Source organism: Triplophysa dalaica, chromosome 15 (genome assembly GCF_015846415.1).
Source record: "Triplophysa dalaica isolate WHDGS20190420 chromosome 15, ASM1584641v1, whole genome shotgun sequence".
Taxonomy (NCBI): domain Eukaryota; kingdom Metazoa; phylum Chordata; class Actinopteri; order Cypriniformes; family Nemacheilidae; genus Triplophysa; species Triplophysa dalaica.
In genome coordinates, this window is record NC_079556.1 from 7,101,652 (window position 1) to 7,125,212 (window position 23,561).

Below are 23,561 nucleotides of genomic sequence, written 5' to 3' on the forward strand. Positions count from 1 at the left end.
TGACTAAAGATTTAAGCTTGGCTACGTGAGTCGCATAGGGAAATGGTCTCCAGGCTCAGACAACAGCTAACAGCTAACACAGCTTTAAGTATATTATCAGGCAAGTTCTTTTAGAAACGTATTGCTAAAGAAGCTTAACATTAATTATTGTAACTTTGGTAAGATTACATCCACAGCATGCTTGTAAGCGGTGGCGTACTCCTCTTGACCTCCTATGCAAGAGCTTAAAGACACTAGAATGGCATTTCAGCAGCATTAATAGGATAACCAGTATAATCTTTCCACAGTAAGAGAAGGAAAAGTGTTTAGAGCATAATACTCGCCCCGGTTCTGTAGACGAGACGGGTTTTGTGACGTCTCCTGCTTTCGGCACTCATCGGTTAAAATCGCCGTAAACGTAAACTCTCGCTGTTCTCTTTCTTCTGTCCTCACTCTCCCTCTGTCCTATTATTTCTCTTCCCTGGAATTTGCATGCTAGTTCGGTACCCTGTCTGTTATAATTTTCAAGACCAAAGACCCCGTTTAGCCTTCCTGCCAGGCGTGCACGACGAGAGGTGGAAAGCAAGCCTGGAGACAAATGCAGGAATTCGACTCATAAGGACTGCTTATATCGGCAAATCCAAAGGCCAGCGGTTGATATGGAAGGTGAACGTCTATTCAGGTTCAGTGCCGGACTATGTGCTCGTCTTCAAGAGCTGGTTAACATCAGAATGGTTTTTCGGCCTTTGTTCCTGCCGCTTGTTTTAATTCTCTCCGGACCTTTACGCGCAGATCGCCGTTGTGACCTTTAGTCTTAATTTATTCTTATTGTAAAACATTGGTGGTATATTAAAAAGCCTAAATAATCTCCAGTTTATTGGAGTTTTAGAACGGGTCAATATTAGAAAATCCTTACATCAGTGACATTACATTTCTAGGGCTGTCTGGGTGTTTCATAGAGCAAAAACAATTTAATTAGTTAAGTTGCATTGACTTCACATTCAAACCCCCACCAGCACCCCTCCCTCCAAAAGCTTTTCCCAGATGTGAAGAGGGTTTTTTCGGTCCGGTGTCAGGCTTTCAAACATTCTTTAACAGTTGGATGAAAGGGGATTTTAAGGAAGATTAGAGAACGGGATCCTCCAGGCATTGTCTGAGAATCTTAAGATAAAACGCGCGGGGTGGATGGTGTCTTAGGGGGGTAGTGTTTGTTGGTTGCTGGAGATAGGGCCTGCATTGAGAGACATGTAATTTATATTTTTATAACGGCACGGAAATGACACCGAGTCGGGTCCCTCTCTACCCCCTGTTTGTTTTGTCTTTTACGCTTTCATCCATCAGAACAACCCCGCCCCCCATGCGTTATGCAGTGGCCTTGCTGTCCTCTAAATTGCTGGTGTGAAGTTAAGTTAAACGCTGTTACATGTGGCATTGCAGGCAGGCAGTGATATGCCTGATTAACATTTTCAAAAGGGGCACAATGATGGCGCTTATTATAATCTCCCCTTTATTGAAGCATCTTGAGGCCTTTTCATCTCTCGCTCTCTTTGACTGCCGTTCCAGTAAGACCCAGCCAAACGCAGCTAGTGCCGTGCCACTGCGGCTCCATGTGCGCAGAAAAACACAGAGCCGCTCTCCACAACGCCAGCCAAGACCTCAATGATCTGCTGGGCTCTTTTGGTTCATTTTTTTGTTGTATTTTTGTGCCAGTGGAGTGTGCGTCTGTCTTTATTTTTTATAGGATTTTTGTCTTTATTGTTTAGGAGAGTGAAATGGGATTGGTACGCCGCCCGACGGATTTCAAGTTCATCCTTGTGTTCACGAGAGACCGTTTATTCATTGTGCGATTATTGTAATATATTTTTTGTAAAAAAAAAAAGATTTTATATTGTTAGGTTCAGCTAAGTAAAAAAAAATCTTTAACCTCTGGAAGCCCACCAAAACAGTTGTGTGCGCGGGACTATATTTGCATAATTGATCATTATTTGGTTTACAAATTGTCTCCTGACAACATGATTGAATTTCAGTCATGCACTTGATTAATAGACCTTTTCATATGGAAACTGATTAAGTCACACTTTACAATTAAGTGTAATGACATGGGGTTGGCCCGTAATTAGGGCCATTCACTTGCTAACAGCCCTGCTATGCTAGCCCAGTTGTTGTTCATTTCCCTTTGTATGGCCCACTCTAGGCTACACATTCCTCTAACGTACTACCTGAACCTTATCAGCACACAGCCTCTTCCCCAGCCCACCTTTAGCATGCTAAAACACGCTAACGACACCCAAAACAGCTCTTTTAAGCTAATGGAAATGATCATTTAAATGCTATTGTTCTGCTGTTAGCTGCTTAGCAGAGATGAAGAGATAGCAAAGGAAGACACTTTTACAGTTACCGTAGGGAGGAGACTCATTATCAATTTGTCCTGAGGAGAGAAAGAGAAGAAATAGGAGGGTTAGAAGGGGGGAGAAAAGAAAACGCCAGAATCCACAACGAAGATGCGTGGAGGCCGGCTAATAGTGTTAGCACATCCATTACTCTCCTCGGCTTAATTCATTAAGCAAATTGGGCGGGAACCGCATTGGCCTTGTTGAAATACGTGCAATATGACACTGCTCAAATTTGTTCTAACACATGGCCCGGGGAGACGTGCCGTCCGCGCTAATGGGGGAGGAGGGGCAAATTATGCAAAGGCACACCACGGGAGGGAAATAACTACAACACGGAGGGAGTAGTGAAGAACACCTCCGCTCTGAACTAACCTCATTTTCCTCTGCTGCAAGCTGTGCCACATTCCTCGTCCTCTCGGTTGTGCCTTTTGGCCTGATGTTCTCAATCTAGTTTAGCAAGGGAATGTAGCGGTAGTTTCTTTATATGATATACATTGGCATTATATAGTATTCCTATAGCCGGTTCAAAGCAACAACATAAACAAGTTACAGCGCACGCACGCTTTTGTGGCCCTAAATTAACTTCCGATTGACATCTGTAAAGAAAAAAGTCCCTCGAGATTATTTCTAAAAACAAGCAAAAGAAATAGCAAGTTAATAACATTAGCTAGCAAGTTAAAACTAGGTCCAGTATTATTTGGGTTAGAGGAACTGCTACTTTACTAAACTTAAATCGTACTCGACCCATTCAACAAAGTGTTTATTTAATAAAATTAACATACAATAAAATTCAACAAATTGTTTATTTAATAAAAATGTTATACAATAAAATAGTAATATTTATGAAGATTGCTATAAATTGATTAAAATATCAATTGTCACATTATTAGCCACTAGACAGGCAGATAAAGAAACGCAGACCGACACAGACTGATAAAACTGTCTGTAGCTCAACTGGTCGAGCAAGGTGCTTGCAACATCGCAGGTTCAGTTTCTATGGAATAAACAAACTCTCTCGGAATCTCTGAATTAAATCTTTGAACATACACTTTGTTTTGGATAAAAGCATTTGTCAATGTATAAATGTCAGCGTAAGTGTTTGACATACTGTGTCATCATTTTATAGCACAAAGTTTTCAGAACACTTTTGATAGTCTTATAAAAGCCGCAAGTCTTCGGGGCACAACAGATGTGTTTCACTCATCGCAACTGTTAGCTCAGTACTTGCCATTCACTTGAAAGACAGATTAAGCAAATAAAAGCAAATCATATGATAGCAAGAAAAACATTCTGCTGTTGACAGGATCTTGCTGCTTGTGCTAATTTGTCGTCTCTACAGGTAGCCGCTGCAGCGTCTATCACGGTTTTGTGTGAATCTAAATGGAGAGTTGCTCAAGCCTTGATAACCCCCTAGAATTTCACACCTCTTAGTATGTAAACAGAGGGCCCTAAGTAGATGAGATAACAGATATAGTTTTAAACGGCCGCAATCTGTGCTTAACGCAAATTTAAGTCAGTCTTAAAGGGATACTTCACCCAAAAATGAAAATTCTGACATCATTTACTCACCTTTGAGTTGTTCCAAATCTGTTTAAATTTCTTTGTTCTGATGAACACAGAGAATGATATTTGGAAGAATGCTTATAACCAAACAGATCTTGCCCCCATTGACTCCCATAGTAGGAAAAATTACTCTATTGAACACAAAAGAAGACATTTTGAAGAATGTACAGCAAACAAATTTGGGGCACTTTTGACTACCATTGTATTTTTTCCTACTATGGTAGTCAATGGGGGGCAAAATCTGTCTGGTGAAAAGCATGCTTCCAAATATCTTTCTCTGTGTTCATCAGAACAAATACATTTATTCAGATTTGGAACAACTCGAAGGTGAGTAAATGATGGCAGAATTTTCATTTTTGGGTGAAGTATCCCTTTAACAATCAGTTTTACAAAAATCCTTGCATTAAATGCACTGCCTCCTTCATTATTGAATTGTGTTGACCAATGGTATGTTACAATAATCCAAAAGATATAAGATGGTCGTATTCAGAATTATTATCTGTACATCGGATAAACTTAAATCATGTAAAGCCTTAGATTCATACTATTTTTGTAAGAGAACACACAACCAGTGGCCATTTTGTTTAAAAAGTTGAAATCGGTTGGGTGTAGTCAACTGCACGCAGTTTGTTTTGCTTTAGAGGAGCAAGAGATGGCATGAATGCAACCCGCTTTTTCCATTTGGTTGTGTGGAGATTGTAAGAAGCTTCATGCAATCACAGATACATATGTATGTGCTCAGAGCTCCCTCCTGGAAAGCACCTTTTTACATGTACATGTCTACTGGGGTACCAAATCCCCCCCCCCGTCCCGGCAAACAGGCCTCCCCTCGGTCAGCTAATCAGTACCTCGGCTAGATGCATTGTGACACTATGCAGATGTATTTACATTGGAATAGGAGAATCAGGGGATCCTAAACTCAGGCATCGAAGTTAAAGAAAGAGAATACCCAAGGCCAACAAATAAATGAAAGTTTGCTCAAATCCGTGAGATAATGGGGTCTGTGTTCAGACTTACCACAGTGGAGAGATAAACACAGGGATTACTTGGGGGTTTTGCATCAGTTGTTTTCTGCTGGGTGGCCTTACTTGTCAAAAAGGGGGAAAAGGAGAGAGAGAAAGAGAGAATGGAGAAAAAAAAACGTTTAACGCAAGGACATTCACATGGCACATTGAGAAAAGAAGTACCGCTAATTCCATCAAAGCAAGAGAAATCGGCCATTAATTTATTCTGGTCTCTCCCTCCCCTGTAGCTATTGTTGCTTTGGTTGTTGATCACTTCGGTAACATCTGGTCATTCTTGGGTCTTTTTGGAAGGCAGCTAGCATTAAACAGTCGACCCCCCCATAAAACGATTGAAAATGACTGTTGTGTCTTGCTGATGGTTGGTAGGAATTGGTAGGATCTACTGAGTTCACTTGGAAAGAATAAATATTTTTTGTAACCTTTCAGAATTGAACTCAAATCAAACAGAAATATCACTGCCACGTATCATGGACAGAAAATTGTATTCAATACCTAACATCTATTTTGCAGAGTGGACGATGCTTGTTATTATATATTAGGAAAGATGTAGAGATAGAGCATTTGAATCAAGGGTTTTGTGGAGAAGCAGATTATGACTTCCGTGGCGACTCCTTCCAGCTTTGGGGAAATGAGCTGTTGACATTCTTCAGGGTCATCATCCAAGATAGCAGGCCAACCAGCAGGATTTTCCCGATAAACCCATCCAACTAGACCTTTATCCATTTCACTACGACAGGGAAAGGCACAGGCGAGATGTAACGTGTAATGGTTCACATTGATGCTTTGCTCGTTCCATCAGAGCTGGAAGCATTTTATTCAGACGTGATGGATACTATCCTTTTCCTATGTACTGAACCTACTTTACTGCTATGTATTTATTACAATATTTTATTTTTATTTAAAAAGAATATATATATGGCATGGGTTTCATGAAAAATCGAAAGCGTTGTTACAAAATTGCTTCAAGATTTGATTTACAATATATATGTGGGGACATATATGGTGTAATTCACACACATTTTTAAGTCATTGGCTAGAGGTGAGCATTTCTTGCATAGATATTGTTTTACTGCAAATTCTGAATTTTGCAGATTGTGGACCACTTCAACAGAACTGTGAAAAAGGGGATCACTCTAAGGATTTCGAGAAATTGAGAATTTCTTTAACGTATTGTGGGCTAGCTGAGTGAAGTTGTTCCTTTAATGTTGGTCTTTAATATGTTTTGTTTTATCAGCTTATCAATTTGCAGATCATATGAAAAGCTTTGCGGACCACCAGCTAGTAGACCGTTGAACACTGTTTAAGAAACACCTCTTTAAGATGTAGTATGATTTTCAGAGAACCGAACCGCTCTGTAGGACGTATATTTAGAAGAGATTGAATGGCTGTGTGTTGATTCAATACATGTTTGATGGGGACTTTTGAAGACGAATCATTTACCTTCTCTGTCATCTCTTCAAGAACACCATCTTCACACACGAAGCCTGCGTCTGACAATATTCGAGTCCTCTCCACCTTTGTCGAAATCATTTTTCCCATAATTCTCTTGTGTAACCTGGGGCTAGCGCAGATCCCCGTGGTGCGCTAGCCCCGAGGAAAGACAAAAGCACAATGAAACGGGGAGCTTACCACCAACCGCTCTCACTGGAGCTCTGGAGTAGGGCCCACTATACAGCGCCGCCTCTCCAGTTCTGTCCCAATGCTAATGAGCCGACTCTGATCTTTCCTCTGCTTCCCGTGTTTTCAACATCTTCAAGGACCACATGGCGCTAGCAAAATAAAGACAACCAAATGAGAATTTTTAACGCTTTTTGTGTCAGCGACTCAGCGCCTTTCAGCCTGCTCGCTCATTTAATATTCCCCCCGAGAAAGAAAGACGAGAATAAAGAAGAAAAGAAAAAAGGTAAAATGTGCAACAAGGAGTTGGAGGTGCTGGAGGGAAGGGGGAGGTGTCACTAACATTCCTCCTCCGAGTTATCGCACAGAATCAAATGATATCTTAATCGCCCCAAAATAAAAAAGATCCGCCACGACCTCCGAATTCTCACGTCGCCGTTAAAACCGACAGCCGAAATTAAACCTATTTGACAAATATCGGGAGGCGATATCTTTGAGCTTCATGATATCACTGACAGCTTCCAAACAAGAGGCAACAGATAAAGGGTGAAAGAGGGCCCGAGTCGAACAGAGACTCCTGCCGGCTGTTCACACACTCCTTTTTAATAGCTGCGTTCTCTATACAGAGGCACAGGCCAGTAGCTCGCATTAGTGCTAGAGACGGCTAGTTAATAGGATGATGTCTTTTAGCTTTTGTTATGAGATTATTAACCGGGATAGGTTTCTGCTCTCATCCCAGCCGCTGCTCTGAGGGCCTGTTGAGCACAAGTGCTAAAGTACGGCGTCCACACATTGTGCCGCGCTTGTATGGTAAAAGGCTTTTAATGAAACACCTTTCGGAGGACTTCACCAGGTGATCTTTTTTTTACCGCTCTCGTCCGCCACTCACACGGCTTTAATTACCTGAAGTACTCAGCTTTTTCCAAAGGCCCTTGATTCAACGCCCCGTGTTCAATGCTCCCAAAAGCAGGCTTAAAGTGGGTGATAGAGGGAAATGATAGTATTTGTCAAAATACGAATGAGAGGAAGAGGAGAGGACCTCTGGCCCCAGCGTTTCACCCTGAAGGTCATGTTAAGATAAAGGGTTTTGTATTTTTTAGACCTTGGATCGCATTTACTTTGGAACGAAGATTACACTGATTGTATTTTAGGGTTGAAATATGTTTTGGATCTATTATTTATTGCTTGTTTTATGTTTTAAATGCAACGGACGTTTGTCAAATCAGATTTGTATATGTTGTAGTGTTTCTTGTTTGCTGGATGTTACATGTCGTCATCCTCGGAAATGTTTATTTGTCCCTTCTGTCAGTTTGCTTCATTATTTGTCCCGAGCAGTGTTGTGAAGAGGGCTGTAATTGTTGTTTTGTAATGTAAACTGCCTGTCTTGGCTGTTATGCTCATCGTGAAGTTGAGATAGTGGACAGGCGGCGCAGGGATTAAGCGGCAAGAAATGGACAACACTAGCTGATAGTCTGTCAGTCTGTGATAATGTTTATTGATTAAAAGGGAGGGGGGCATACAAACACAGTTTAATAGAGCAGGGGCCTGTGGACAGATTTTCACAGATTTTAAAATGCATTGAGTCTACGTTTTCTTCCTGGTTGATGTAAAAAAAATCTAAATCGATTTCTGATTTACATATTTTTCTGGTAACACTTTACAATAAGGAACTATTTGTTAACAATTAGTAAATGCATTAGCTAACATGAACTAAGAATAAACATTACTTCAACAGCATTTATTAAAATTAAATCATGTTAATTTCATCATTTACTAATGCATTATTTAAATCAAACGTTGTCACTGTTTACATCAGTTAATGCACCATGAACTAACATGAAAAACTGTATTGACATGAACTTACATCGACAAGGATTAATAAATGCTGAAAAACAAAATTGTTCATTGTAAGCTTATGTTCGCTAACTAATAGCACCTTAATGTAAAGTGTTACCGTTTTTCTTTTCAGTAATAGGAGTTAAATACATTTCGGTTCAAACGTACGGATATTGTACAACCTTACGAAATCTATTACGTGGCCATTGTTTGTTTTGCTACCGCCGCATCACACATGAAGTGAGAGGTGTCTGTGCTGTTAGCCGGGAGAGCGGGGTTGTTTGCAGAGGGACTGTTTGTGTTAACGGCGCTAAAGAGGCGGGTGAGAAAGAAGTATTAAGGTACAGCCTATCTTCTGTCAGTCCCTCACTGAACGCTCAAACAATTACATGAAAGCGCGTATGATAACAATGTATGTATAGCCAAGACTTTTCTGTCATTAAGAGACTTCAGCGTTCCTGTTTTCCTCCCGCTTCAGTGTCAATCTGCCCCGCTTATGAATTCTTTCTCATAAGCCGCAAAGCAAGCAGCTGAAGGTCAATAATACCAGTGGCAATTGAAAACCGTTAGTAGATGGGCATCGGGAGACCTTGTGGGGAATTAAATAGTAATCTGATTGTGTTGTGTTAATGCATATATGTCGGTGTGTGATAATAAAGGGATCATTCTCTAAACATACAATCTAAATGCTTAGAAATCATTTAATTCACTTGCAATTTAATTGATAATATTTTTTAATTGTTTTCATAACATCTTAACCTCAGCATTGTGTATTTTGTACTTTTGAAATGAATAAGGCTTTAAATTTAGGCTTTTTTTGGAGTAAACCAAAGGTCTTGTTGATCTGTTTCCACACATTTCTTGTTGCTTTTCAGTCTCTCGATCACCTTAAAAGGCAGGTCCTCGATAAATAGCAGACAGGGGAAAAGGTTAGTGGTTAACTAGGTTTAAACAAGAGAAAATATGTTCGGTCCATTTTGAAACTAGCGATTGGACGTCTTAAAGGACAATGACCCAGGCTTTATCCTGAGATTAGGTATTGTGGTTAAAGTTAAACTACCTTCCATCAGAGCGGCGCGAGGCGAGCGCGGCCCTTTTAGCCCACGCTAACAAGACTTCTCCACATTGCAGAGCCACTCAGAGTAATTAAATCAATCCTTTTGTACTCGCCGTTCTCTCCTTCAGTGACGAGAGAAGATCTGATTATTGTCTTCATGCATATTCAAAAAGACTCTTACTGGGCCTTAATGAGCTTCTTCTCAATCGCGCACAAAACCTCCTTCATCTTGGTCTTTCCATCCCCATACTCAATTTTTACTTGTTTTTCTCTCTTTGTTTTTAACTTCTGACAAAAAAAATTTGGACACAGCTGTCGGCACCAGAGACTGAACGGGCGTCAGCACTCTTAAAAAAATACATTGTTAATGTTCAAAAAGTGACAGAGTGGCGGAGGAGTGCAGATCTTCCCCTTCAAACTCCGATAGACAAATTGGATTACTGGGTATTGGATTAAACAGAAAACGGGTGGATAAGAAATGAGACGAGCTTGCTGTGATCACAGGGTTTAATATATTTATTTTCTTTTTTCTTTTCTTTATGGCCTCTTCTCTCAACCCCCGGCATGTTTTTTTTCTTCTCGAGTAAAGACACCCAGCTCTTAGCAGGACTCGAGATTAATTTGTAATTGTTCTGGTTTTTTAATGCTTTAGAAAGATGTTTATCTAAATCAAATGAAGGGGAATTTTGTAATTAAACAAAATGCCAAGCAAAACAATCCCCCTGTTGTGGAGGTTTACTTCAGAGTTATTTAGTTTTTATCATTCAGTCAATATCTAAATAAGGTTCTAATTAAAACAACAACATAAAAATAACAATTAATTTGCTATTTGCAACATTTTGCCTAATTACATGCCTTGAAAATGAAAAACAATCTGTACTCAAATTTGACCAGTTTGTGAATATTTTGTTAACTAATATTGAGTTATTTAATTGATTATTTTTTAAAACCACACTCTTCCCTAAAGCTAAAGCTAAAGCTAAAAAATAATTTTCTCTATATTTAACAAATTAGCGTGGGTTATCATTTTTTAGATGAGTAGATATCAAATATACAGACGATTTCACTCAAATATATTTTATGTACAAGTGATTGTGTTTTGTGTTTGCGCTGTTGCTATTAATAAATACTAACTGAACGTTAGCAGGAAAAAGGGCCAGATTGTGAAATTTGTGAAGATTTCATTAATGCTATCTGGTTTGAATGCAACAGTTGCTGAGATGACTATCTTAATCTGATTTGGCTACAGAGGCCAGATCACCGGAAACAGGCCTCAGGCCCAGCAGACGGGTCTTGGCCCTGTTGGCTGCTAGTGCACGAATGTGTGGACTGTAGGGTGTGTAAGTGTTTTGCTCTTGTGTTTTCAGTTACCGTGTTTCATTCCATTCAATGCTGATTTGGGGAGTGCTCGGCTAAACTAGAGGAACAGGTTCTGTTTATTTCTAATTGTATTTAAATTGTTGTTCAGGATAATAAGAGTAATAAATGCACCATCAAAAGGTTTTAAAAAAATTATACTCTTATAATTATAGGAAGTAGTTTATTTTATTGCTTATTTGTTTTTTTAAAAGGATCATTAGTGTGCGGTCTAAAAATGTGATAATCCTTTATTTTAATAATTCATGTATTGTCTGCACAATATATCAAAATATTGCAAATGTATATATCTAAAAATGCATATTGCATTGAATGCCCAATTTGAAAACAGAGCTGCAAATGCATTACAATAAAAACAAACTTTATCAGAAAATACAGTGCATCAAAAAACATTATTTTAAGATTATTTTGTAAAATGCCTCTACATACATTGTGGCATTTTCAGCCTTGAGTTTACTAAAATTATTTGAGTTGTCGGAATTTTAATTAAAATTTTTTGTTTTAGTTTTTGTTGATTGTTGGGATGTTCTAAGCAGAGGTTAGAATTTAAGTGTAGGCGATGTAGAGTGTATATAAAAAGTGTGTGTTGGTTTGAGTGTGTACCATTTGTTTTAGTGGAAAAGCGAGGACTTCCTTCCTGATGTCACTGCTCTCTCACAGCAGAAGCTTAGGCGACGGCCTCCGGGATGTGTCTCCTAATCCGTCATTCCCTTACAATGTCACACAAGCTTAATATTACCATTTATTATTTGCTTGTTTCATTTGACTGTGCGTCGCTACAATGACCTGTCACTGCACACTTTATCCCTTCCAAGCTGCACTATTTAAAAGTTGACTACAATAATCCAGGCTTGATTCCTAAATCCCAGACCCCCTTTCACTGCGATGTCGTCAAATGCAAAATTTCACACATCTGGCGCTGGCAGACATGAGAGCGGCTCCCCTGGTGGAGTCCTGGGGAGGTTTGGGAGTGTGAGTGACGGAGCAGTCGTCCCTATGGGGGCCGCCGCTGGCTTTGTTGTGGCTAGCGGATTTGTCTCTCTCACATGACCGGCGTCACAGTCACATGGTGCCAAGCAACAGCATGATGGAAAAGATCCGAAGCCGAGTTCCCACATCAGGTTTCTTATTGAAGATCCCCCTTCTTATCATTCCCTCCTTCCTCGTAATGACTCTGTGCTCACAGACATACACACACACGCTGTCATACTGCTTCTTTTTATAGTGGGTTGTTCTTGTCCTCAATGCTAATTGGTTAATGCGTTTTATTCATGCTAAAATCCACATTATTATAACTTATATGATGAACCACATCCTTTCAATGTGTCTCTGTACAATTTTTTTTTGTTTTGCATAGCAGCGTTCTATTATGTCAATTAATTCTATCTATCAACAGAAATACAATATAATATACTTAACTATGTCTTAAGAGGTTACATAATGAAGTGTTATGTTTTTATTATTAGAATGAGCTATTTCTATTTACACACACCGCAGGTCTCCTTGCATGGAATAGGCCATGTTGTTTCAACGGTGGCCCTAAATGGACAAACTGCTCTACAGAGCGCATTTTGTAAATACCTCATCTCCATCGACCAAGAAGTGTAAACATGACAACATCTTAGTTCTGTGTTAGCCTCCGTCCGACTTCGAAAGGGAGGGGGAAGTGGTGAAGTATGCTGTTAGTTGCAATTGGCAACCTCACCACTAGATGCCTTTACATTTCATGCACTGGACTTTTAAGTAAACCTAGTGAATAATACAATACATAATATCATAAAATATATACAAAATAATGTAAATATAGAAATATGAATATATAAATATTAGATTATGTCCTTTATATTTTAAGAATATACTTTTAATATGTATAAAGCTGAGCTGTATTGTGAATATAATCACGATTAAAAGAAAGACTTTTGTTTAATGGTCTGGGGTTGTAAATCTCATTTTAGAAGACCTTAAAGCTCCAAAAGTCATCACATTAGTCAAAAGAGAGAGCGTGTTTGTGTACAGATGCTAATTCTGTTGTTGATGCTGTCAGGAACAGACAGGTATCACAGGGGCATTGAGTAGGTGATGTGATTACATAAGCTTAAAGGATCTTTCATCTTTTCTCCTCTTTCATCCCTCTTCAAAGACATAATTAGTGTCACAAAAATGCTCAGAATACTGACATCAGAGTCATTCTACCTGAAGCCCGCTTAACCGGTTTACCCCACGGCTGACTCCAGGTCCAAGCTCACAACGTCTGCAATACCTTTCATACCTTCGGAGGTCTGATAAACTTTTGAATCATAATGATATAATTTGGCCAAACCGAACCATGACTGGAATCTAATTCTGACTCTTAACTTTACTTTGTGACATTACTCATTTTCTTTCTTTTATTTTTCCGCAAAATGTAATATATACATTGACTAACATTAAATGTGAATTGTTACTCTGAGAATTCAGTTAATCAACTGTTGCATGTGGTTTGGAGATCCTTGAAGCCTTACCCGTCGAGTACATGGCCCTCGAGCAATGGGCGGCACCCCACCTGCAGTTTTCAAATGTGTAAGTTTGGCATCTGGACATGTAGGCCCCGGGCACAGGACGTGTTCTTTTCGAGCACATTGGAGCTGCGGTTTTGAAGCCGTACAAAAACCCAGAGTTGAGACTTTAATCCCGAGCCATGCCGTAAAATAACCAGCACGCTTTAATCCTTCCCTTAATCCAGAGGCGTTCTGTTTTATTCACAATAAAAGTTGTGATATGTGTAAATACCCAGGTACCAAACACACATCTGGATGGCTTCCTAGTGCGTGTGTCAGTCTGTTTGTTGAGAAAAGCCTGTCAGATAATCTTATTTGATGCACTTTATACTCAGAGGAGGTGTGAGAAAAGTGCTTAGCTCAATTTAACCGTGCCAGAAGAAGTCGGTCAGGAGTCTGTGCATCTGCACGGTTGTTTAGAGGTTCTGTGCATTTTGTTGCACTGAGTAACTGGAAGGATCCTGAATGGTTATGTAAATCTGGCACGTCTGGGTAAACAGTGGGAACTTGTTATTTGTTAATCTGTGCTGCCACATTAATATTATAATGCGGAGTATTACATAATAAGGTTTTACATGCTAAGTCATGCGTGTTTGTGTTTTCAGGGAATAACAAGGAAGAGGAGGAGGCCATGATGCAGGAATGGTTCATGCTGGTCAACAAGAAGAACGCTCTGATCCGCAGACAGAACCAGCTCTCTCTACTGTGAGTCTAAACAGACACGCGCACCTATAATATGTTGAGAACCACACTTGAAATGATTTTTCCCAGGGGACCTAAACCCAGTCAGAAGGTCGGGCCCCTCATTCACTTCCACCCTCCCCCGACGGCCCTTCACCGCAAAACTGACAAAACCCCATATCAGAGTAGACGCGTCCGCAATAATGTGATTTCAAAGACTGTATTATTCCAACCATTATGAGAATTGGATCGACCCAAAAAATGGGAACAAAAAAGAGACTCGCCGTCTAAATTGCAATTCATACACTTAAGAAGAAAGCCATTGTGGCGATATCAGACGTTATTTACTCTTTTTTTAAATACGCCACTTTTTCTCGTAAAAAGATGATCATTTTAATTATTTTTTATCGTTTTCTTTTAAAGTGACAGCGAGATTTATAAAAGTCTGTCCGGCTGTTCGTTCTGCGTAGAGAGCGATCTAGCGAGAGAGAGAGGGAGGGAGAAGAAAGAGAAAGAGTTTCAAAGCTCTCGCAAATGACAGATTGAAGTATTCTAATCACATTATATCACTGGAAAAGGGCTTTTTAAGTGCTCAATTAAAAGGGCCTTGATAATTTCTTTCTTTCATTTCTTTTTAGTCACTGAACAGGCTGTGAAGGACAAATTCTATTAGGGACCGAGTTAGCTCATTTCCAATACATTTGAAAGTGGCGAAATTTAATTTGCTCGCGGATACCCAACCCACCCGACGTTTCTGTCCCTGTTCTCGACCAAGCGGCCCCTGTGTTCCGGTTTGTGTATCACTTATTTGCAGTAGATTAATGTGAGGTAGGGAAGGTGCCGGCGAGTTCACCAATCAATGTTTATTAAAGGTTTCTTTAAGTGTTTAATGATTTCGTAATTAACATATTGATGAACTTTTACAACTTGCCCAGGGAGAAGGAACATGATCTGGAGAGACGCTTTGAGCTGCTGAACCGAGAACTAAGGGCAATGCTGGCAATTGAAGGTAAGAGGGAGTGAAAGAGGGATTTGGAGGGGGGGTTTGAGAGCCGCACCATGAAAGACAAAGATCCTCTCTTGCTTAATTAAACCTGCCCGCTACTCGCTCTTTGACACCTCAGACGTCGCCCCACCCACTACAGACTGTTTTGAAAACGGTAGCGATTGTTTTACCGCCCTTGTTTTGCATTCTTTAACCCATTCTACATAAGTTGTGGTCATAAATCTAAAGGAGTACATCAGGAAACGCTGATGTCATTTCCACACCTGTATATTAAATCTCAGTGCCCTGGGCACAGGACGTGGTGGCGTTTATAAGCTTTTCGGGTGTGTGTTATACAGACAGGTAAGGAAGGTAAAAAAGAAAGCCTATTGTGTGGTATCAAAGTTGTCTGGTTAAGTTTAATCCCTTTGACTGTGTCCTCTTCGCAAAATGAACCTTTTGGAATCAATGCAAATTGATTTTACAATTCGATGGTGACCCGCTCACCCCTTGGCTAGCCATGGTAATTTCTTTCTGCACCTGATAAGATAGCTGATCCATCATAAATCAATTCTAATTAGTTAGAAGAGGTTGACAGTGGACATGAATAGCCAAGCAGAGAGCAAAGCTCCCCGTACGATTTTATTGCAACGCTGGCGCTGGCCAGGCGGGCACCACGTGGCGAGGACGACCGTGGATGTGTCGTTCTGTGGTTTAAACCTCGTTCTTGCCGTCAGGGAACATGTTTAAAAATCTCTGATGTAGATCAACACCCTTTTTTTTCATTCCGTTACCTAAAATGGATTTCTCCATGCTGAGAGAAGTGTGATACGGAATGCTAAATCGATAACAGGAACTTAAGCTAATGTTCAAATGTTGAGGCGCTTCGGCCCTGTGTCCACTTATCAGCCAACACGTTCTGAAAAGAGGAAATGGAGTGACTTCCAAATATTGGTCTTGGATGTGCAAGGGCGAGAGGGCCAGTCCACGGCAGTGGTAATTCAGTCCCCGCCGCTTGTAACGGCCATATCAGTCCACACACTGCTACCTGTTGAATTATCGCTCTCTCTCTCACACACACACACACAAACTTTATCTCCATTGCTTCCTCTCTTCCTCTTTCTCCCATGAGGTTCAGCACTTGGCATTCAGAGTCAGGGTGTTTCTGAAGCGAGTCGGAGATAGTTCTGAGCTGCTGGTGAGGAGGTTCGTGCATCAGTTTCTTATTTGGAGCCCCGACGGGCTCTCGCGCCCAGCCAATGCAGACAGGTAATTGCTGATTTGCTTGGTCAGCTGATGACATTGGAAGTGCAGCGGCTGAGGCGTTCAGACAGGCACACACATTTCTCTCATATCAGCACACGCTCTCACGCTGATAGAGGAAAAGACTCACCCCTCCTCGACCCCGCGACTGCGCGAAGGACAATCTGACCCGGTGTGTGTCTGAGACAGGTGTTATTTAGCGATGCTGGTACAGATGTCATAGAGAGGTTTGGGAAGCATTTTGTGCATTTAAGATGTGTGTGTATTTGTTTGTTTGCTTGCTTTTGTGTAAACAATCGCAGATAATTCAGGTTTTTATTTAAATGTCATATGTTGACAAATTCTTATTGAATGTATTCATATAGTTGTAGTTTGGCATTATGGGCTGTCACAATATTACATTTTTACTACACTTCACAATAATATTATTGTAGTATTTTTTATATTAGAGAAATAAATGATGCTACACGTCATATTATCATTTTTTTATTTTGGTCAATGAATCCCACTCTAAATATGAGTGTATGGAAGCAGATAAAGGCAAAAATATATTATATTGCAGTGTCAGCCAGATGACAAATTATTATTAATTAGTAAATTATTTATTAATTACTTTTTAATTTATTTAAAAAATATATTTGATTCATTTGCTTTTTTATTTTGATTATTATCATATTTAATTAATGATAATAAATTATTTTATTGTTTTGTTTTATTTGAATTCATCTGATATTGCATGTGTAGTATTTCAACATCAATAATCGCGGTTATTTATATCACGTTTCTTGACAATACTGGTATATTGCGAAACTGTGTTTATAAAAATAAGATATTATTACTTACAGACAAGTTTAGGTTACACTTGATGCCTGTTGCATTCAACTTTAGATCTGAAACCCTCAACGTCAGAAAGAAAGGGAACAACATTCACAAATATTTAACACGGTGTATAAAAGCAGGTTGTAAAGAAGGATTCGGTTAAAGGTGTAAAGCAAACAGGGTAAGTGTTAATGTCAGCTAAACGATAACCGCTTCAGACTCGGCGGCGCTGTGGGGGGCAGAAAAGTGGCACGGCCTTCCACAATGTGCCATGACTCTTATTTCTCTGCCTCCAAATTGATCCTTTTTGCCCTTTTTATCTGCCTGCCATGCACACATACTTTCTCTCAAATTCTTCTTTTTTCCTCCCTTCCGTCTCCCCGTTGCTTTCTTTTCTCAAATGCGGTGCACTCCGGGGCGTTATATTTGAAAGTGGACGCTCCTTTTGCTGAGGGATTTCTGCATAGGTCCCCCAGTTTTGTTGTTACGGTTTTATATGATAAGCTTTTTTATATGTTTAAAATCAATATGTAATCCTGTGCAAGGGCTTATCCCCCTACAACCCCATTTGTAAATCTATTTGAGCTTTGTTACATGTCTGGGCGGCCGTATTTCTCGGATTGATTGGGTGCAGTGTGAGAATCCTATCAAATGGCCGGCTTTGATGATGTTGCAAACTCTTTCAAGATTGCTAGTTGACTGGAACTGGAGATAAGGCAAGACGGCGGTTTCTCCTTTGCCACTATTCACCCAAATCTATGTTCATTTCCATTTAGCCGTTGAGTTGTGCATTTGACTCTCAATGTCCAGCTTTACACAACCGTAGCTGATAGACATTTCCATTCGGGTTTCTTGTCCTTTGTTCTTAAAGAAAGCATTTTGTTGCCATAATAGATTGTTTTTTTGTCTTTTATATACCGGTTTTTGTAGAGATTGTGTATTTGGTTGGTTTTTGAGAATGTCAGTTTTCTTTATTAGTAGAGTGAGAATTTGGATACAGCGTGGTTCTGATCAAGGGACCGCTGTCTCGTCACTCTCCTTGTCATGCTTCTCTATGTTGGTCTTTGTCCCATTCCCAGTTGGCCTCCCTCCAGCTCCTCTACGCCGGCGCTCCCAGCCAGCCCACCGCTCGCCCAAATCTGCTGTAATAAGATCATGCATTTTTCCCTGGATTCTTCCAACACTACTTATTTCCTGCTTCACCTCTGAAGAAAACCTTGTGTAACCAAAAACATCTCCAGCAGCCCCAGAAGTTTGCTCAGCGCCTCCACATGCTAAAGTGAGGGCGGTGCGTGTGAAGTTACGCATGCAGTGATCTTTAAGCAGAACTCTGTGCCTTCTGAAGCTGCAGAGCAGGTTGCACTCTTGAATAAATTTTGCCGTGGAGGAGGGTCATGGGGATTTGAACCAGCGCATTCTTCTGTGGGTTGTGAGTGCTCACATGGTTACCATTGGTGTGCATTGTTAGGGTTATCTGAATAAGCACCAACCATGTGAGTTTTAACGTGATTGCCCAGGGCAATGAGAGAGAGAGAGGGGAGTAATCCAAAAAGGATTGACCCCCCACCTCCACCCCCCGTCCCAAATCATCCATACATCTCGTCTTCAAGGAAGAAGAGGAACAGACACCAGAGGAAGGAGGCAATAGCTTCCGAAAGTGTTGTCAGGGTCTTTTTTTTGAGGGGTTCCGATCACTCGTTCACTCTGCCATGTCCCTCAGCGTCCAAATTCATTGTTTACCTTCTTAATGAGAGGGGCGGCACCGCTCACGCTTGATTGACAGCTGCATGCGGCCTCTGCCGGAGGTGCAGGGGAGGATCTGTGGCTTTTTGGCTGGGAATGCTGAAGGGGAACAGGAGGGAGGAGGTAAAGAGTCGAGGGGCTTTTTCTTCTCTCTCTCTGTCTCTACCTCTTTGGGACATGCTGAAGTTTTTGTTGGTCGCAGCCTACCCTCCAGGCAGGTCTTTGTGAAGTAGGCATTGTCGTTTTTGACGGAGGGGTAGCAGAAACGACAGAGCGAATTAAGGGGGGATATAGCGCTAGAGACGGGACGTATGGAAGGTGATGAAGGATAAACACTGTGGAAGAGGAAAGTTCCGGTCTGTGAGATGTTAAGACGAATGTTGTGATAAGAAATGACAGACCCTTTATTAAAAAACGATTCTTTCTGATTCGACGTTAACTTAAACAAATTTCTGCTTTTAAATAAAAATGTCCTGAAGGTTTTGTCAAATTTCTGTAAATGCATTAAAACAAATCCTGTCAAATATTTAGTGGCGTTCTCTTAACGTTCGCCTCTGAAGCCCTAATCAAAGAACACCAAAGACTTTCGTTTAGCTGCTGGAGGACAAATAACTTTCAAATATTGAAACTGTGTTCATTTTGCCACCGTGCTTCACTTCAAAGGTAGAGAGGTTAAATGCGAGCGCGGGGCAGACCTTTCAGGACGAACGCTGCTCTCAGCACCACACTGCAATTTCACGCAACCAGAGATGAGATATTTATTTTTAATGAAGTACACTTATTTTAAGGATTGACATTTCGGAAGGTCGAATGTACGTTTTATCTTTTCAGCTCTTATACAGTTTAGAGCTTGTGTTTTGTGCAGCTTTGAGATTCCAGAACAAGTTAAGAGTTTATTTTACATGTGTGTTTTTGTCAGCGTGTGTGCATGAGGGAGCACTAATAATGCAGTGTAAAGACACTAGTACGGTCTGTTCTTACAGCGGGCTCAAGAATAGGCCTGGTAAGATAACTTCCCCTTGGCTGTGAGCATGGCCTAATCTGCACTGGTATCAGTAAGGCCTGATCTCGTCTGCCTGGTTGATATTTCAAACCCGCTGTTGGCAGGGGTACAGGACCGGGTCACCTCACAGAGAACCTTGGCTGCAGCCAGACATTTCATTCATAAAATACTATTCCTTTTTTTAATACATACTCGTATTTACTCACCATCACATTTTCTTTTGATTGTGTTAGGTGAGGTACTCATATTCACTCGTGTTATCAGATCTCTTCTGACTGAATACCACTGACTGTGTGGCTGCTGTACATACCGGAAACCTGTGGGTGCTCAAGAAGAGCTTCACAATAATTCAACAATATAAAGTTCAACAGTATAGAACCAGATTTTATTCCTTTATCATATTATAGAGTCTTTCACACACCGAAAGCATGATGTCATGTTTACTGGATTGTGATTAGCTGTAAACGTACTTGGCATTTTTCTAAAATGTTCTTTCTTGTGTTCCAGACTGGCAGAAGACAGAGGCGCAAAAGCGCCGTGAGCAGCTCCTGCTGGATGAGTTGGTCATACTGGTCAACAAACGTGACGCGTTGGTCAGAGACCTGGACGCACAGGAGAAAGAGTAAGTCCACCTCATGCAAGGCATTCTGGGATAGCAGAGGCAGGATTAGTCCTTTAGGTGATGCATGGTTCAGAGAGGGGTTTTAAAGGCCACAGAGGTTTTTAGGTGTTTTGTGTGTGTGGCTGCGAAGATTTGAAGAACTTTGATGCAGTTCACACACAGCACAGGTCATAGTGCAGGTGGCATTCTCCTGTGTCCCTAAGCATGACCTTTGAATCTTTATCTCCTGTTTGTGTTTGCTGACAGAGCTGAAGAGGAAGACGAGCACCTGGAGAGAACCCTGGAACAGAATAAAGGCAAGATGGCAAAGAAAGAAGAGAAATGTGTTCTTCAGTGACGGACATTTCCCCAGCACAAATATGCTAAAGGAGAAAAAAATGTGTACACTACAATGTGTTGAAATGTATTCGTGTTCTAAAGACCACAGCATACACTTTATTCTTGTTATTTTAAATCTTTACATGTAGAATCTTTTGTCATGGCTGAGGAACTGGTGAAGGCCCCAAGATGCTTTCTGTTCTGTGATTACCAGAGAGATATTGTGTCACAAACATACAAAACATTATTATTACTGTTCTTGTTTTTATTAAGTTTGATTTCATAAACAAGGTACTTAAAGAACTAATATTGGATGAGATTTGAAGATGTACAATTTTCAAACTTTCTGACTGAGTGGTTTATCTGTTGTAATACAGAGACCAAAAAAAATTTTTTTGGGAAAACAAACTTCAGAATATTCTCTTTTCTTACAGGAAATAATTTCTTACAGGAATTGATCACTTAAAGTTTCTTACAGCATTTTAGAGTTTTGACTGGGAATATTTTCCGTTGTTGAATAGGATTGTATTTCCAAGTCATATTGTATTTCAGTTTTAAGAAAATCAATCAACAAGTTCTTCCCTTACAAGAATTTCCTATGTGTAAAATATTTTGAGAAGGGGCTTATTCCATTTTAAAAACGTATTTTGTGTTTTACTGGCTTTTTATGTTTAATACGTTTACCAACATTTTAGAGGTTGACATGAATGAAATACTGCGAGTGCTTATACAAAATAAACAGTCGTGATGTACATTTAATTGTACTGTTTAAGGCTTAAAAAGCTAGAAAATATCTTTTCAGAAGCAGTCACGATCGGAGTAATTTATTACTGTTTGAGACGTTTTTAAAGTAACCATCTTCACAATCCTGTACATTTGCTTATAAGGACTTTGTTAATATTTATTGTGTAGTTAGAAATAAGCTTTTCTTGTTACCTTTTTTTCTGCTTCATATCTTTTTGAGCATCAAAGGTTTATTTATTCCACTGTACTATAAATATCACTGTTCAATAAAACCCAAATGATTTCATACTCGAATTAAACAGCAGTTGGTGTTGTTCATGGGTTTGACCTTCCGTTTCTAAAACAGGTTTTGTTTCTAGTCTAACACTTAATAAACTCAGAAACACTTAGTTTGGAAAAAATAATTATTAAATTCAGAAAATTATATAATTTTATTCGTTTTATGGCAATTAGAACACTTTTGGTTCTTTGATGAATTGCATATTTTTCTGTTATTATCAAATCGCAAGTGTAGCTTTCTCGGTCTCTGTCTCTCTCTGTTGTGTTCTAATTTAATAATTTCGTTGAAAACAATTAAATTCTGTCTGTTGTAAAAACTAGCTGCACATAAAGCCTGTAAAGACGCATCACTACAAATCGTTTGTTTACCAATAAATAAAACCATTTACAAGAACCCAAAAGTGACGTCCAGCCCGTTCAGCTGTGCTTTTTTGTTTCAAATTCCCCTGCGGTTTACGGTTATTTATAAATGAATGTTTGCGATTTGCTTTGTTTGAGGTCGTTCCTCAGAGGGAGATTAAGGCAGAATCACTCTGTCCGAAGCATCTGTTTTCTCACATACATGTGAGACAGACTCTTTAGATTCCGCTAAACAGCCATCACTGCAGCCTTGCATCCTCTATTTAACGAGCAAAATAAGTTATGACAGCTGACGTCCTCCCTTAGCCCTTTAATACTTTCACATTCTTTGCTGAAGGTCTATCCGCTTGGGTCCGAATGTACCTTCGTTTCCCCCTCAGGCGTTGTGTTTTTGTTTTATTATTTTGCAGCTATCACGGATGACTATAATCTTTTGAATAGGAAACACTTATTCACATTACACCGCGGCAGAAAAGGACATTTGTTTGTTGCCTTAACTAATCGGAGAGTTGAGACCGTGAGAGGGTTTGAAACGCATGTTATAATTTGATGCATTAGACCTGTGGCGAGGTCCGTGTAATCCCGATGAGACGGTACCGTGGTGCTCATATCAAAATGACCGCTTTGAACTGTTCTCTAGCACATTCAGATGCCTAATTTAATACACGATATATATCTGTATATCTGATTTATACCTGTGAAACGTGGCGTCATCTTGATGCCATATTGATATTTTACTTCTGGAGTAAGCGTTTTAAGTCATTTTGTTGTACTTCAAAAGATTTAAACAAAAACTTTTTAATATTAATATTTGAGTACATACATTTTTAGCATTCTGTTTCTTAATTTTGTCTAAATATTCTTATTATATTTTTGTTATTTGTGGACTTGTTCGTTACCTTAAAAATAATGTTTTAATAGCCTATGTAGACGTCAAAAGTTAATTCCTCTGTGGCATTTTCAACACTTCTTACCTAGTGTTTTTTTTTTTACACGTAAAAACGTTTAAAACTACATTAGCCTCATTAAAAAAACATCTTTGACAAATTGTTCGTGTCGATCTAGATCACATGCAGTGGCATTGTCAAAACAGTTTCCTTACCTGATTGTTCCCAACTATTGTTCTCAGGTTCAAACCATTTGTGTATTTTTTGGTTAAAAAAATGCCATTAAAAATTTTCTTTAAAAGTTTTATCGGAATCAAGTTAGTGGCATAAAGAGAAGCGCAGTTACTGAAGCGACAGCCGAGATGCGCGAGTCCCAGAGCCCTTGCTGAGGATCCAGCTGCTTTGAAGTCCACGGCCTGACTTCAGGTGTTGACTTCACGAAGCCCCTCGACCGCTGGATATCCTTCCCAAGT

The 23,561-nt window shown here is 39.9% G+C and overlaps 1 protein-coding gene across 6 annotated transcripts in view; it reads left to right on the plus strand.

Moving 5' to 3' along the window:
* Positions 1 to 21,877, plus strand: part of ehbp1 (EH domain binding protein 1) — a 114,611-nt gene extending 92,734 nt beyond the window's left edge. For 3 of the 6 annotated variants that reach the window (XM_056767252.1, XM_056767251.1, XM_056767253.1), the window contains 4 exons: positions 13,990 to 14,089; positions 15,001 to 15,074; positions 20,386 to 20,500; positions 20,747 to 21,875. In XM_056767252.1, coding sequence (XP_056623230.1) covers positions 13,990 to 14,089; positions 15,001 to 15,074; positions 20,386 to 20,500; positions 20,747 to 20,837 — 380 coding nt within the window. In that variant the 3' untranslated portion in view covers positions 20,838 to 21,875. Of the gene's footprint in view, positions 1 to 13,989; positions 14,090 to 15,000; positions 15,075 to 20,385; positions 20,501 to 20,746 lie in introns of all 6 variants that reach the window. The other 3 variants (XM_056767248.1, XM_056767249.1, XM_056767250.1) reach the window with 2 other exon arrangements.
* The last annotated feature ends 1,684 nt before the right edge of the window (positions 21,878 to 23,561 follow it).